At 37.0% G+C, this 16377-nt stretch overlaps 1 protein-coding gene and 1 pseudogene across 4 annotated transcripts in view; one reads left to right on the forward strand and one right to left on the reverse strand.

Annotated features, from left to right (window-relative positions):
• SMAD5 (SMAD family member 5) overlaps positions 1-16377 on the forward strand; it is a 54891-nt gene that overhangs the window by 21233 nt on the left and 17281 nt on the right. For all 4 annotated transcript variants that reach the window (XM_002912928.4, XM_034656046.1, XM_019799348.2 and 1 more), the window contains 3 exons: positions 1653-2224; positions 7299-7550; positions 11384-11503. In XM_002912928.4, coding sequence (XP_002912974.1) covers positions 1822-2224; positions 7299-7550; positions 11384-11503 — 775 coding nt within the window. In that variant the 5' untranslated portion in view covers positions 1653-1821. The remainder of the gene's footprint in view (positions 1-1652; positions 2225-7298; positions 7551-11383; positions 11504-16377) is intronic.
• On the reverse strand, positions 13008-13356 carry LOC109489570 (annotated as a pseudogene).

Genomic DNA, 16377 nt, shown 5'->3' on the forward strand with positions numbered 1-16377 from the left:
GTCAATGATATTTTGGTTTACTTTGTTACCTTTACTGTCTGGCCCAGATGGCTTTTATCCTATATCCTTGATGTAGCTCCAGCTGAGCTCAGCTCTTCCAGCATGTAACACTTCACAGTCTATGACCTGTTACTGATAAATACACTTCCAGTCTTTCCTTATATTTCTTTAATTTTGCCTGCCTGGTAAAAATTATCCCAAGTAGGGTTGGGAAGTCCATCCACACAGGAGTATTACTTTACTTCTGCACACCTTTGCACCCATGGTTCTAGGTTCTAACCATGGTTCATAGCAGTCTGGATAGCCAGTGCTGGTTGATCAGTATCCAGAGCAATGCTTGGCACTTCTAGGTCTCAATAAGTGTATGTTGAGTGAATGAATCTGTTGGGTCTTAAGATGAAATATAATTCGGTGTGACTTTTTTTTTTTTTTTTAAGCACCATCATGGCAGTTCACAGGGTATGGCACATAGCAAGCAATTAGTTAGTATTGGTTGAATTTAACTCAGTTTTATTTTCATTTATGTTTACCTGGGTTTTAACTGAACATACATATTCTTTTCTGGGAAGATTGATCCCAATCCAGAATGGTCTTGATGCCAGAGTTTGGTAGAAATTGTTAAAGGCAGAGCTGCAGCATTATTTGCAATTTTAGGCACAAGAAAAGAAGCCTTTTGGCTTCCAATTTGTTACTGACATCCTTTTTCCAAACATTACTCCTGCTGTTTCACTAGCTGCTCATTGTCTGTAGTTGGCTGTGTAGTGACCACAGGGAATTGTACCCATTCTTATCAGTGCAGTGCTGCTGCACATCACTTCCTCTTGTCATCATCTCCAAGAGCTTCATAAGCACGCAGCGGGGCGCTCTGCTGAGAGCAGGCTCTTTAACTTAACAGGCCTAAAATAGCAGAGAAGGCAGTACGGATTATAAAATTACAAACTGTCCTTTTCTGGGTTAAACTTTGAATTTATTCTCTTTAAATCTATTCAGCATTTTTAGTTTTAAAATTAGATACTTCCCATTTTTCTGGCAATTATGTGTGCTATGATTTATCTGAGGATCTGTTATCTCTTATGAAAAAACTGATACAAAGCTTGATAAAATTTGCATCTAATAATGTGTCTTAAATAGGACTAAAGCTTTTCCCCAAACCTTATAAGTCTGTGAAACACTTTACGGAGAATAATGACCTTAGAAAAGAGATTTCTCTGAAGACTTTTGTTAACATTAGGACATAACTGTGTTCAAAATTGACATGGCATGTGCATGGGTTTCAGTGAAGAGAAGTACTTCAGAATCAAACCTTAGAAGGGCGTTTGGGGGCTTATTGGCCTGAGGAAAGGAAATGAAAGTCTAGAGGCTTATTTGTTAGGAAAGTATGTAGGAGAGGAGGTAGAGCAATCTGTTTTTGCTTTTGGTAGTTGTTTGGCATTGCCAGTGAGTTATTTGTTCATGTTATGGAGAAAGGAAGTGAGTGGTCACAGGACTTTAGGGAATATTTCTCTTTCTAGACTTAGGCTTTTGTTTTATTTTGTAATGTTTTTCTACTCTTATTTAAAAATAACATACCTTCCGGTTATATTGATTTAGATGTATGTTAATTGCATTCATTTAAGTTAGGGGTCTTATCCTTTTCCCTCTTTCTTTTTCAGGACTTGAACCAATGAAAGAATCTTATGGCGCTTATGAAGATAAATGTCACTCCTCCCTTTTTAATTGGAACTTCTGCTTAGAACCTGTATGTGACTTTTCATCTGTGAGCTGTTCTTTGAGTGGCCACTGACTTTGAGTTGCAAGAAGGTCTCTGAAGATTTATATCAAATGACGTCAATGGCCAGCTTGTTTTCCTTTACTAGTCCAGCAGTAAAGCGATTGTTGGGCTGGAAGCAAGGTGATGAAGAGGAGAAATGGGCAGAAAAAGCAGTCGATGCTTTGGTGAAAAAGCTAAAAAAGAAAAAGGGTGCCATGGAAGAACTGGAGAAAGCCTTGAGCAGTCCAGGACAGCCGAGTAAATGTGTCACTATTCCCAGATCTTTAGATGGACGCCTGCAGGTTTCCCACAGAAAAGGCTTACCCCATGTTATATATTGTCGTGTTTGGCGCTGGCCTGATTTGCAGAGTCATCATGAGCTAAAGCCATTGGATATTTGTGAATTTCCTTTTGGATCTAAGCAGAAAGAAGTTTGTATCAACCCATACCACTATAAGAGAGTGGAGAGTCCAGGTAGGTTTTATGTTGAGAAGAATTACAAAAACTTGTCTTTTCCTGATTTACATTTCAGTGGATTTAGTAATTAAAAAGCTGTATTAGCCTTGTGTTTCCTTCTTAAAAATTTTAATCTTGAAAAAATAGTGGATTTTGAATTTAGCTTTTTATATATAGATAAAATAGCTCCCAAGTAGCTAATTCTAATTCATGTTCACTGTAAGCAGTCAGTCATATGTCCACGAATCAGTTGGTCGGTTGTATGCATGCTGTGCCTTTCCTCTGCATGACATGTCTCTGTTTTATCTAAAACCTAAGCTCCATATGTGTGCTCCATCCCACTCCTTTTTGTCTACTCAAGAACTTTGTTCATACAATTATCACCCCTCTCCCTAGGATTGCATTTTCCCTCTCTGTTAGACTGTTTCTGTCAGCACATAAGCATGTCATGCTACTGCCCATCCTAAAACAGAAGTTAAAGAATTCTGGTCCCGACCCCATTCACATCCCCTCACCCCCAGTCTCCTGTTTCTTTGAGTCCTTTTATAGGAGTCTCCTTTTTTTTTTTTTTTTTTTAAATCTTTACGTTACTTTCCTCCCATTCTTTCTGGACACCCCACTGCTTGGTCTGTCTTCTCTACCATTTGACTTGTCAAGATCACCGGTGACTGCCTTCTGGATGGAGGGGTCATTCTCAGTCTTCATCTCACTTGCCTTTTCAGTGTCATTTGAGACACTTGCTCTTCTTCTCTCCCACTCACAACGTTTGCTTTATTGGCTTCTGAAACATGGCACTCTTCTGCTTCTCCTCCTCCACAGGCTCTTTTTGCTGAGTCTCTTTACTGGCTTATTTTCCTGTTTTCACATGACTCAGTCCCTAGACCTTTTCTACATCTATATTTTTCCTCTGTGGGCTCTCATGCTGTCACGTGTCATAAAACTAAGCTCATGCTCACATTTTGAACTCCAGAGTGAACTTCTCCTTTGAGTTTAGACTTCTGTATTCAGTTGCCCTCTTGACATCTCCACTTGAGTGTCTCATAAACATACCAGATATAATATGTCTAAATAGGACTTTTGATTTTTTCTTCCCACCAAGTCCTCTTTGCCTCCAGTTTTCCCTGTTGAAGTAAATGGCATCAGCATTCATGTAATTGCTACCAAGAAGTCATTTTTTATTTCTCCATCTGAAGTCCTCATTTAAATTATGAGCAAATGCTGTTTGCTGTACCTTCAAAATATATCTTAATAATGTCCCCTTTTACCATCTCTGACATCACTGTTCTAGGACAGACCATCATCATCTTCCACCTTAAGCAGTGTCCTAATTGGTCTCCCTGCCTCTTTTCTTTCCCCCCAATCCATTCTGTTTTCTGCACAGCAGCCAGAGTGATCTTTAGAAAATAGCAAATCGTGGGGCGCCTGGGTGGCTCTTCAGTTAAGTATCTGACTCTTGGTTTTGGCTCAGGTCATGAGCTCAGGGTCGTGAAATTGAGCCATGTCAGGCTCCATGCTCAGTGGGGAGTCTGCTTGAGATTCTCTATGTAAAATAAATCAATCTTAAAAAAAGAAAAAGAAAAAATACCAAATTGACGTCTGTGCCTGCTCAAAACACTTAAGACTTTTATCACAGTTAGAACAGATTTCTACAAGCCCCTACATAACCTCTCTTTAAACTTCCTCTGTTCCGTGGACTTGCCCTACTCCTGCATCTAGATTTTTTTTTCTTTTCTGTTTTTTTCTACTTAACTCTCTCTCTTAATCTTTTCATGGTACATTTTCTCACTCCATTCAGTCCTTGCTCAAATACCCCCATCACTACTTGATGCCGTGTTAGATATTTATTTTATTTATTGACTGATGTAAGCAGGAACTTCCTCTGTCTCATTCTATACTGTATCACCAGTACTTAGAATAGTAAGTATTACCTGGCACTTAGTAGGTGGTGCACAGTAAATATTTTTTTAATGAATGAATTATGTAAACTGAGATACTAGTTGGGTGTATTAGTTATCTTTTGCTGCATAACAGATTAAGTAAGTGGCTGAATACACATTTATTATCTCACAGTTTCTGTGGGACAGGAGTCCAGACATGGCTTAACTTGAGTCCTTTGCTAGGCTGTATTTAAGGTGTTGGTCAGGGCTTGGGTCTCATGTAAGGCTCAGCTGGGGAAGGATCTGTTTCCCAGGTCATGTGATTGTTGATGGGATTCAGTTCCTTGTGGGTTGTTGGACTCTTCTTGCTGGTTGTTGACTAGAGGCTGCCTTCATTTGTTCGCCACCTTTTTCATAGGGAGCTCACACTCATGGCAGCTTACTTCTTCAAAGACAGTAAGAAGAGAGAGGGTCTTCTTGATAGAAGGGCATTATATTCTTATACCATGCTGTCACCTTTGCCATGTTCTGTTGGTGAACAGTCAGCCAGAGATAATACCTTGAAAGGGAGAGGATTATGCAAGGGTGAATACTGAGAGGCAGGAATCATGGTGGCCACCTTAGAAGATGTCTCCCATGCTGGATTTCACATGGAGATAATAAAAGCCTGGTATGGTGAAAAGGCTCAGGAAATAACATTGGATATGGAGACTAGCTGAAAGAACGGCCGTGATGGTGCTGTCAGGGAGAAGAGACCCATGCATGAAATTTTAGTATATCATGGTTAAAAAAGAAGATTCTGAAAGTTCCCAGAGAGAAAAAACAGGACATATAGAAAGGACTGGAAGTGAGAATGTTGGGTTTCTCAGAGCAGTTCTGGATTCTAGAAGACAGTGAAGCGGTACCCCTAAAATTCAGAGAGAAAAAGTTTATTCTGGAATCTGCAGACAAACAAAAGACAAGGTATTTTCATATATGCAAGGACTAAAAATTTATCTTCCTTTTACCCCCCCCCTTTTTTAAAAATTCTTATTTATATGAGAGAGAGAGAGAGCAAGCGAGCAAGCAGGGGGAGAGGCAGATGGAGAGGCAGGGAGCCTGATGTTGGGTTCCATCCCAGGACCCTGGGATCATGAGCCGAATCCAAGGCAGACATTTAACCGTCTGAGCCACCCAGGTGCCGCCTTCCTTTTACCCTTCTTAGGGAACTAATAGAGCAGAAGGTCCAGAAAATGGGTTCCAACAGGAGAGAAGAGAAGGGAAGTCTAAGGACTTGAGATTTCTAGGAGACTTAAGGGGAGCTACCAGTCTAGATCATAGAAGGATGAAGGGTCCAGGGGAAAAAATGAGTTAATAGATTGTTTATTTGTGGCATCTGGAAAATAGTAGGAGTTTAACAAACCTGTTAGACTTCTGGAAATATTAGTGGTGTGTACTTAAGATTAAGCAAATGAAGACAAGTCAATAATCAGCTTTACTTAAAGCACTGTTCAAGAAAAAAAATATAATCATAGTACATACTTGGCTCAGGAATGAATAATATTTGTACATATAATAAACACCAGATGTTGATTTAACCAACATTTTTTATGTAAATTTATTGAGGGGAATGGGAATGGGAGTGGGGTAGAATGACATAGGAAAACTGTTCATTTGCCACAATAGCAAATCAGTAAGTGATGTCTTGGCAAATTAATAATAGCAATATAAGCATATTATTTAGCAATGCGCAAAGTAAATATCAGAAGAGGTGGCTAAGAATTTAAATTTGTTGTCTCTGGAAGCAGTATGGGAGGAGGCTTAGAAATTGCCTTGTTTGTTATCTCTTGGAGCATCTGTCTTTTTAAACTATGTATTTTGGATTAAAACAGTCTTTAAAAAGTGATGTGTGTAGATAATAAGAAGTCAGTGATTTTAGCTCTGCCCCTAAAAAAAAATAAAGGTATTACTGGATTATTCATTAGTTATTTCACTTCGTCTTTCAGCTTGCTAGCCAGCTAAACATAGAATTCTTATTGTCTTATGCCTACTATCCAATGGCAGCTGTCCCATCATTCTGTAAAGGGAACAGCAGTTGGTAATACACAGTAGAGTGAAACAATTGTAATCAGATGTTAACCACATAATTACAACACCGATTCAGTACGATGAAAAGAGACAAAAAACAGTACAAATACTGACATAGAGAGCCTCTCGTTCCTCAGGTACATCCCTAGTTCAGGCAGGGAAGTATGACCTAGTTAACTTAAAAACATTGATTTTGTTGCTGCTGAGTGATGTCCGAGTCAAAGTGAGATTTTTGGAAGTAAAATTACATTGACAGATACTGAAAAGTTGTAAAAGAGATGAACTGATACAGTTAAGAGTTTAAAGAAATTATGTTTGTTTCAACTTCCTTAGGGAGGGGTGGTCAGATATTTCTATGTGATTGGTTGAGTCTTCAGAAAAACTGAATGTTTGAATAAAGTTAACCTTTTAAAAAATAGGTCTCTTAAAATATTTAGGCTTTGTTGGATATATTTTCATTATGACCATGTTTAGAAAACTGATTTTGAATGGAAGACTTCTACATAGGAAATACTATTTTCACTAGGGAAAACTTGACTGAAGATTCAGCATAAAATGTGAAATCTCTTAAACTCAGAAGAAATGTTCAAAATTGGAAACACAGAGGCTTTCTGGGCATTTTAATAGCTGACCTCAGCGTCACACTCTAATCTCAGCTCCTAGTTCAGTGTTCAGGCCAACTGTGAATATGCTTTCTTATCTCCCTCCTGGAGTCTCCCCATCTCCTGCTCTACTATCCCTGCACCTGGTACTCCCTGTTCTTTAATGTCCAGTCAGATGTAATCTTTTCCAAAGTGTTTTGTTTGATTCTTGCTAGCTGGAAGTGCTCACCTCTGTTGAACTCTCACTACATTAAATTCTCTGTGTTATGATTGTTTTTAAATATGTCTTCTTTCCTGAATAGGAGAGGTATCTTTTCTGGATTTTCTGTTTTCCAGAGCTCTTTATACAGGCCTAAATCCTTAGAGTGCTTTTGGTTTAGTTATTATGTAAATACACATTGAAGGTTCTACAAAGCAGCCCTTCTGAAAGTAAATTGGTTTAATACGTTTACAGTTTTACTGAATCCTTTCTATCTACCCTTGAATGTGTATGGGATATTTGCTTTAGTCTTTGCTGACAGATGAATTCTGATTTTTGTCTTTCAGTCTTACCTCCAGTATTAGTGCCTCGTCACAATGAATTCAATCCACAACACAGCCTTTTGGTTCAGTTTAGAAACCTGAGCCACAACGAGCCGCACATGCCACAAAATGCAACGTTTCCAGATTCTTTCCACCAGCCCAACAACACTCCTTTTCCCTTATCTCCAAATAGCCCTTATCCCCCTTCCCCTGCTAGCAGCACATATCCCAATTCCCCAGCAAGTTCTGGACCAGGAAGTCCATTTCAGCTCCCAGGTAAGAATTTATTTTGTTGATTTTATTGATTAATCAGCAGTTGTTTTCATACTGCTGGCCCTCCGGGTGAATTGTTACATGCTAGGAGGTAGCTATTTTTGACTCTGTGTTCTTTGGTAATTATTTGATTTCCAGAAGAGTTGTGGATTTCATTTTGCCATGTACCATATGTTTTTTAAAAACGGAAGTAGCCGTATTTTTCACAGCAATAGAAAAAAACAATCCTAAAATTTGAATACAACCATAAGAGATCCAAGAATAGCCAAAGCAATCTTGAGAAAGAAGAATCAAGCTGGAGGCATCACACTGCCTGATTTAAAACTATATTGCAAAACTATAGTAATTTTTTAAACAAATTTTTAAAAATATGAAGTATAATTAACTATGATTTTAAAGATACCATAATTAAAACAGTGTGGGATTGGCATTAAAACAGACCTGTAGGTCAGTGCAGCAGAAGAGAGAGCCCAGAAATAAAGCCACACTTTAGATAAAGAGTTAATTTATGACAGAGGAGCTTAGAATATACACTGGGAAAGGACAGTCTCTTCAATAAATGATGTTGGGGAAATTGGACAACCACATGCAAAAGAATGAAGCTGGACCACTATCTGACACCATACACAAAAATTAAGTCAAAAGGGATTAAAGACTTGAACATTAGACCTAAAACCATAAAACTCTTGGAAGAAAACATAGGCAGCTCTTGACATTGGTCTTGGTGCTGATTTTTTGAGTTGATCCCAAAAGCAAAAGAAGCAAAAAACAAACAAGTGGGACTACATCAAAAAGTTTCTGCACAGCAAAGGAAGCCATTAATAAAATGAAAAGGCAACCTACTGAATGGGAGAAAATATTTGAAAATCATATATCTGATGAGGAGATAATGAGCAAAATACATAAAGAACTCATACAGCTCAATAGCACAAAAACAAACATTCCAATTAAAAAGTGAGGACCTGAAAAGGCTGCCTTCCCAAGAAGACATACGCATGACCAACAGATACACGAAAAGGTGCTCTGCGTCATTAATCATCAGGGAAATACAAATTGAAACCATAAATGAGTTATCTATCACCTTATACATGTTAGAGTAGCTATTATCAGAAAGACTAGAAATAATAAGCGTTGGCAGGGATGTGGAGAAGAGGGAATCTTCATGCGGTTGGTGGGAATGCAGATTGGTAACAGCCACTGTGGAAAACAGTATGGGAGTTTCCCAAACTGAGGGTTGATGACAGGGAAGGGCTCGGAGGTAACTGGGTGATGGACATTAAGGAGGGCACGTGATGTAGTGAGCACTGGATATTATATAAGACTGATGAATCACTGACATCTTCCTCTGAAACCAATAATATATGTTGATTAATTGAATTTAAATTAAAAAAAGAAAAACAGTATGGAGTTTCCTCAAAAAATTAAAAATAGAAGTGCCACATAATCCAGTAATTCTAGTTTTTGGTACTTATCTGAAGAAAACAAAGACACTAACTTGAAAACATATGCCAGTCCCAGGTTCATTGCAGCATGATTTATAATAGGAAATGGAAGCAACCTAAGTGTCCATCGATGGATGAATGGATAAAGAAATTGTGGTGTATTCAGCCATAAAAAAGAATGAAATCTTGTCATTTGTAACAACATGGCTGGACCTTTAGAGTATTAAGCTGAATGAAGTAAGTCAGGGAAAGACAAATACCATATGATTTTTTTTAATATGTGGAATCTAAAAAAAAAAACAACAAAAAACCCAGATCATAGATACTGAGAACAGTTTGGTAGTTGCCAGAGGCAAGGGGTAGGAGAAATGGATGAACTGGTTTTGTTTTTTTTTTTAGTTGAAATAATTTGAATGTTCTAAAAACAAAACAAAAAAAACACAAAAAAACCAAGCATTTTTGGAGAGATGATCCTTTAAGAATAATAAAAAAAAATACACTTTCTCTTTTCATCCTGTCATCTTTCTCTCACTGCTTGATTTTTCTTGATATTCTATATTACTGTCCAACGGATTGTCTGTATTTATATTTTGTCCTTTCCTTCTCCCTATCTTGACTATACACTCCACGAAAAAGGGAATTTTAGCCTCTTTTTTTTTTTACTGCTACATCCCCTGTCCCTGTATCAGAGCCTGGTATACAGTAGACCCTCATTAAATATTTGTGAAATGAATGGGTAAACTTACAGAAATACATACATTTATAACCAGCTATGCAAAGTGGCTGCCACTGCAACTTGAGAGGGAAGCCAATGGTGCTAACTTGAAAGGCTTCATAGGGCGTCCTATATATGTGAAAGGCAGAGTGTTCTAATAAGTTATCAAAAACCTGAAGACAAAAAGACTGTGTTTGATGGTTATGACGTGGAGTAGGTAATCTGGAAAACTGGAAGTGTATTTAGGTATCATTGAATCATTTATTGGCCCAAACACCTAAATTATGTACTTCCAGGCATTAAAAATAAAAGTTCTACCCCCCCAAAAAAGAAGTAGCCATATTTGACTTAAATATTTTCAAATAATTTATAATATGAAGTACCATTTATTGAGTGCCTTTTGTATAACTGGTACTGTGATGAAAGATACCGCATTAAATTTAATCTTCAGAACAACCATGTGAGATAGATAGTACTCCGATTATACTGGTGGATAAAGAAAATACTCGCTTCAAGAGTTTAAGTACCTTCGTGGGGTTTCTGACCTAGGTTTCTCTGACTCTAAAGACTGTGCTTTTTTAAACTTTACTGCTTGTCACATCACTATAGACTTTGGAAAGTTAAAAGGCACCCCAGTTATCTTTAATTAGGTAACCGATGAACTGGTTTGCCTGGAGAAAGTTCATAAGTAGATTTTATAAGGTGCCCAGATTTTGTTATGGGCGTGTCATATATGGATGCATCATTATGTTACTTTGTCAAGAAATATTTGAATGCCTACTGTTGCAGGTGGAGTCATATGTCAGTATATTGTTTCTGGTTTCTTTACTGCATCAGTTGATTTTTTTTTTCCCAAGAAGAATTAAGTATTGACTGTTTAACTTGCTGTTAGGTATTTTTTCCAAAACTAATTTTCATACTTTGCCCTAGATTCAGTCTGATTACAGTTCTGTGTCAAAATAGACTTTGTACAAACCTTGGAGTGAAAGGTAGATATTATTCAGTGTTTATAGTTACTGAGACAAAGAAATATAGCTGTAGCTTTTGCAAAGGTTTTTTTAACTATGAGTGCTGGAACTCAAAAAGATTTTCTAGTTCACATTCAGATTTCCTAAGAATTACCAATCATTGTAGTAGGGCATGGCAGCTATTTTAGAATGTTGAAAAGAGTTAGACGCCTAGCTGCTGTTCATGTTGGTATGTTTTGTAGGAGTATAGCTTTTAATCTCCGGTGTTAATTAACAACATACAGTGTGTGATGATGGTGATAATTTAAAAGTATCTCTGTAGAGATACACTCAAACTAGGATAATCTGTGTCCTGCAGATTGGTTTGTAGTTGTTGCAGTTTCTCCCAGCTTATGATTCTAAGCACATAAAGACAAAATTCTTGACCTTGAATTCTATTTTAGTGAATTTTAGCACTGATCTTACTATCCTGGATTGGACCGAATACATGAGGACCTTTAGCATGTTTTCACTAACTAACGGGTGTGCTGTCTTTTCTCCTTTTCTCTTGCCTCAGGTAGCATCCTACATTTTTGTTTATCTATAATGCTCAGTGACAAATCCTGCTGGTGATCTTAGGAGCTTTTTAATGCTTTTAGAATACATTAAAGCAGGATGAAGATATTAACTATTCTTTTGGGACTTTAACTTGTCTCATTTTCTTCTTCTTAGCTGATACTCCTCCTCCTGCCTATATGCCACCAGATGATCAAATGGGTCAAGATAATTCCCAGCCAATGGATACAAGCAATAATATGATTCCTCAGATTATGCCCAGTATATCCAGCAGAGGTAAGAGAAATTCTCATCATAATTTGTTGTTGCTGCTATTTTGTTTGTTTTTTAACTTCTTACCACTTCTTAAAAACAACTTTATTGAAGTATAATTTATAAACCATAACATTTATCCATTACAAGTGTATGAGTCAGTGATTTTTAGTAAATGTATAAAGTTTTGCACCGTCATCACAATCTAGTTTTAGAAACTCTCACAATCCTTTAAAAAGACACCTTGTGCATATTTGCAGTCCATCCTTGGCTCCTGTCCTCCTGTCCTGTCCAGTTCCAGAGACCCTCTAATCTGTTCTCTGTGTATACAGATTTACCCTTTCTAAACATTTCACATATGTAGAATCACATAACATGTCGTCTTTTGCATCTGGCTTCTTTCACTTAGCGTAATGTTTTCAAGGTTCTTTCATGTTGAAACATGTGTCAGTAGTTTTTTCCTTTTTATTGCTGAACAGTTTTCCATTGTATGGATGTAGCACATTTTTTTTAGCCATTCACCAGTTTGTGGACATTTGAGTTATTTCTAGTGTTTGGCTAGTATGACCACTACTGTTAGGAACATTTGCATATAACTCTTTGTGTGGGTTTTGTTTTTATTTTTCTTGGGTAAGTACCTAAGAATGGAATTTGTGAGTCAATATGGTGAATTTAACTATTTGAGAAAAACTGCCAAATTTCTCCAAAGTAGCAGTGCTGTTTTATATTCTCTAACATCTGAGGGTTCCATTTTCTCCACATGCTCTTATTTATTTATTTTAAAGAGATTTTATTTACTTGAGAGAGAGAGAGAGAGAACACAAGCAGGGGGAGCAGCAGAGGAGAGGGAGAAGTGGGCTCCCTGCTTAGCCCAACGAGGAACTTACTGAGCCACCCGGGCGCCCCGTCTCCACGTGCTCTTGATACTTGTTGTTATCAGTCTTTTTGAATGTACCCATTTTAGTGGGTATGAGGTAGCGTCTTATTATGGTTTTAATTTGCATTTCCATTTAATTTGCATTTAATTTTCCATCATTTTCTTAATGAGTAATGATGAGCATTTTTTTTTTCTAAGATTTTATTTATTTATTTGACAGAGAGACAGCCAGTGAGAGAGGGAACACAAGCAGGGGGAGTGGGAGAGGAAAAAGCAGGCTCCCAGCGGAGGAGCCTGACGTGGGGCTCGATCCCAGAACGCCGGGATCACGCCCTGAGCCGAAGGCAGACGCTTAATGACTGAGCCACCCAGGCACCCCAATGATGAGCATTTTTTATGTACTTACTAGCTGTTCATATATTTAAATCTTTTGCCCATTTTTAATTGGGTTGTTTTCCTATTGAATTGTAAGAGTTCTTTATATATTCTAGATAGAAGTCCTTTATTAGATGTATGATTTGCAGATCTTTTCTCTCAGTCTGGATTGTTGTTCTTTTTCTTAATGTCTTCTGAAGCACAAAAGTTTTCAGGATTTTGTTTTGTTTTGTTTTTTGTTTTTTGTGGGTTTTTTTGGTACACCTTTATTTTCTCTTAAGTTGAAATCCTTGAGGGGTGCAGTATCACACGGATTCTGTGGCAAATGGCTTTAGCAGGAAGGTTGCTTGGGAATTTGGCGCAAACCATGCTGCTGTTTCCATGAGCATGAGTTACTTTTCCCCACATTACTCTGGTTTTGTATGGTTTGCCACAAGGAGTCACTGTATTGTTCTTTGCTTTGTACACAGAAGCACATCTCTTGCCTAGAAAAGAGTTCAGTTTCATTTCGAGCATAAACACCTTCAATTTTAAGAAGAGTTGTGTGCTCCCTCTAGTTCTGGAGACCTCACTTAGAGCCAGCAAAAATGGTGCTGGACCACAGCCTTCCAGACGTATTTGTCATTTTAGGAGTCCTGTTCCCAGCAGGCCTCTACAGGCTACAAGATGGCCGAAAGAGCTGAAAGTTTTTAATTTTGATGGGGTCTGGTTTATCACTTTTTTCTTCCCTTGTTCATGTTTTTGGTGTTGTATCTGGGAAATCTTTGTCTATCCCAAAGTCATGAAAATTTTCTGTTTCGTCTTCTAAAATTCTATAGCTTTAGCTTTTACTTTTAAGTCTGTGATTTATTTTGAGTTAAGCTCTCTGTATGGTAAAGATCTAAATTCGTCTTTGTGCATGTAGACATTCATTTGGTTCTAGCACTATTTTGTTGAAAAGAGTATCTACCATTTCTCCATTGAATTGCCTTGGCATGTTTTTCAGAAATCAATGGAATAAATGTAAGAGTTTATTACAGGACTCTCAATTTGTTCATTGATTGGTATGTCTATACTTCATAGTCTTAAATACTTCCTAAAGCTTCATATTTGAAAACGAGAAGTGTTATTCCTCCAACTTTGTTCTTTTTCAAAATTGTTTAGCACTTCTTCATTCTTTGCATTTGCGTATCATTTTAGTATTGGTTTGTTAATTTCTGCCTCCCAAAAATCCTCTCCTTGGATTTTGATAGAGATCACGTTGAATCTCTAAATCAGTTGGGGAGGTTTGCCGTCATCTTCATCAGTGCACAGGTGTGGTATGTCTTTCCATTTATTTAGATCATCCTTTGTTCAGTGTAATTTTTTTATACCTTTGCTTCTCTTTATAGATGTATTCCTAAATGAATGGAATTTGGTTTCTTCTTAATTAAATATATTGAAATACTGTTGATTTTCATATATTAATCTTGTAACCTGCAGCCCTGCTGAATTCATTTATTAATTCTAGTAGGGATTTTTTGTGTGTGCGTGTTTATCTGGATTCCTTAGGATCTTCTAAATGTAAGAACATGTCACTAACAAATAGCATTTTTTTTTTCCGCTATCCAATCTGGTTGCCTTTAATTTTTTTTTTTTCTCTCTCTCATTACAGGGCATGTATCAAAAACCTATAGTTATCATCATCTTTCATGGTAAAGACTGAATTACTTTTCCCTTACAATTGGGAACAAGAGAAGGATGCTTCCTCTCACTACTTCTGTTCACCATTGTTCTGGAGGGTCTAGCCATAAACTATTAGTTCTATTCCTAGTTTGCTGAGAATTTTTACCATGAATGGATGTTGGATTTTGTCAGAAGCTTTTTCTGCATCTGTGGAGAGGATCATATGAGGTTTTTTTTTTCTAGTTAATAAGTTGTATTACATGAACTTATTTTCTGATGTGAAACCAGGCTTGTATTCCTGGGATATTCCCACGTGGTCTTGGGGTATAATTCTTTTTAATGTATTTCTAGATTTGATTTACTGATACATTGTTGAATATTTTTGCTTGTATATTTGTGAGGGAGGGATAGTGGTGTGTAGTTTTGTTGTGATGTCTTTATTTTAACATTGGTATCAGGGTAATAATGACCTCATGGAGTGAGTTGGCAAGTGTTCTTTCCTATTTTTGGAAGAGCTTATTTGTATTATTTCTTCTTTAAATATTTGATAGAATTTAACAGTGAAGCCGTTTGGGCTTGGACTTTTCTCTGTGGGGAAATTTTTAATTACTGATTCAGTTTCCTTAGCTGGATCAGTCTATTCAGAGTCTGTTTTTTCTTGAGTCAGCTTTGGTAATTTGTGTCTTGCTAGGAGTTTGTCCATTTTGTCTGAATTGTCTAATTAGCTGGCATAAAGTTTTTCATAGTATATTTTACAATATTTCTAATTTCTGTAGGGGTTAGTGGTGATGTCTTCATTCCTGGTTTTTGTATTTTGTATCTTGGTTTAGCTAAAGGATTGTAAATTTTGTTGATCTTTTGAAAGAACCAGTTTTTCTCTTTTTCATTGATTTCCAAATCCATTCGCTATTATTTTCTTTATTCTGCTTACTCTACTTTTAGTTTGCTTTTCTTTTTATAGTTCCTTAAGGTGAAATCTTAGGGTATTGGTTTCAGTTGTTTCTTCTTTCTAAGCGTAGGAATTCAAGACCACTCCTTTAGCTGCATCCCATAATTTTGGTATGTTTTGTTTTCATGCTTAATTAGTTCAGAATATTTTTAAATTTCCCTTGTGATTTCTTACTTTGACCCTTGGATTATTTAGTAATACATTAATCAGTTTCCACATATTTTGGGATTTCCCCAGTTTTTTCTGTTGATTCCTAATCTCATTCCCATGTGGGATTACAAAGCATTGAAATAACTTTGTATGATTCCAGTTCTTTTTAAAATTTATTGAGAATTGTTTTATATGTGTGTTTTTGTATAGCCTGTGATCTAAGAATGGTTTTTAGATTATTAAAGAGTTGTTAAAGAAGAAGAATATGTGACAAAAATAATATGTGGCTTGTAAAACCTTAAATACTTGCATTCCAGTTGGTCGTGGTATTTAATCCTTTTTATATGTTCCTGGATTTGGTGGACAGAAAAGGTTTGCCAACTCCTGGTGCAGCAGTGGTCTGTTTTAGAGACTATTCCAGGTGCATTTGAAAAAAAAAAAACACCTGTGTATTTTGATACTGTAGAGTGTCATAAGTTCTGTGGATTTTAGTTAGATCAGGTTGGTTGATAGTATTGTTCAAGTCTTGTGTATCATTGCTTATTTTCTTTCTAATTGTTCTGTTAGTTGTTGAGAGTGTGACGTTGCAAGTTGGGATATCCCCAGCTGTTATTGTTGGATCATTTATTTCTACTTTCATTCGTGTTGGTTTTTGCTTCATATACTTTGGGGGCTCTGTTGGGAAAGTGAACAAACAACTCAATATCATTAAGTACACCCACAGTGTCTTGCAATCATCAATCACCAGTGTCCGTTTCCAGAACTTTTCATCATCTTGTATGGAACTCTCTACCCATTAAACAGTAACCCTCCTCCCCTTAGCCCCTTGATAACTACCATTCTAGTTTCTGTCTCTATGAATTTGCCTATCTAAGTGGAATCATACAGTATTTGTCCTTTTGT

Source organism: Ailuropoda melanoleuca, chromosome 3, assembly GCF_002007445.2.
Source record: "Ailuropoda melanoleuca isolate Jingjing chromosome 3, ASM200744v2, whole genome shotgun sequence".
Classification (NCBI taxonomy): Eukaryota; Metazoa; Chordata; class Mammalia; order Carnivora; family Ursidae; genus Ailuropoda; species Ailuropoda melanoleuca.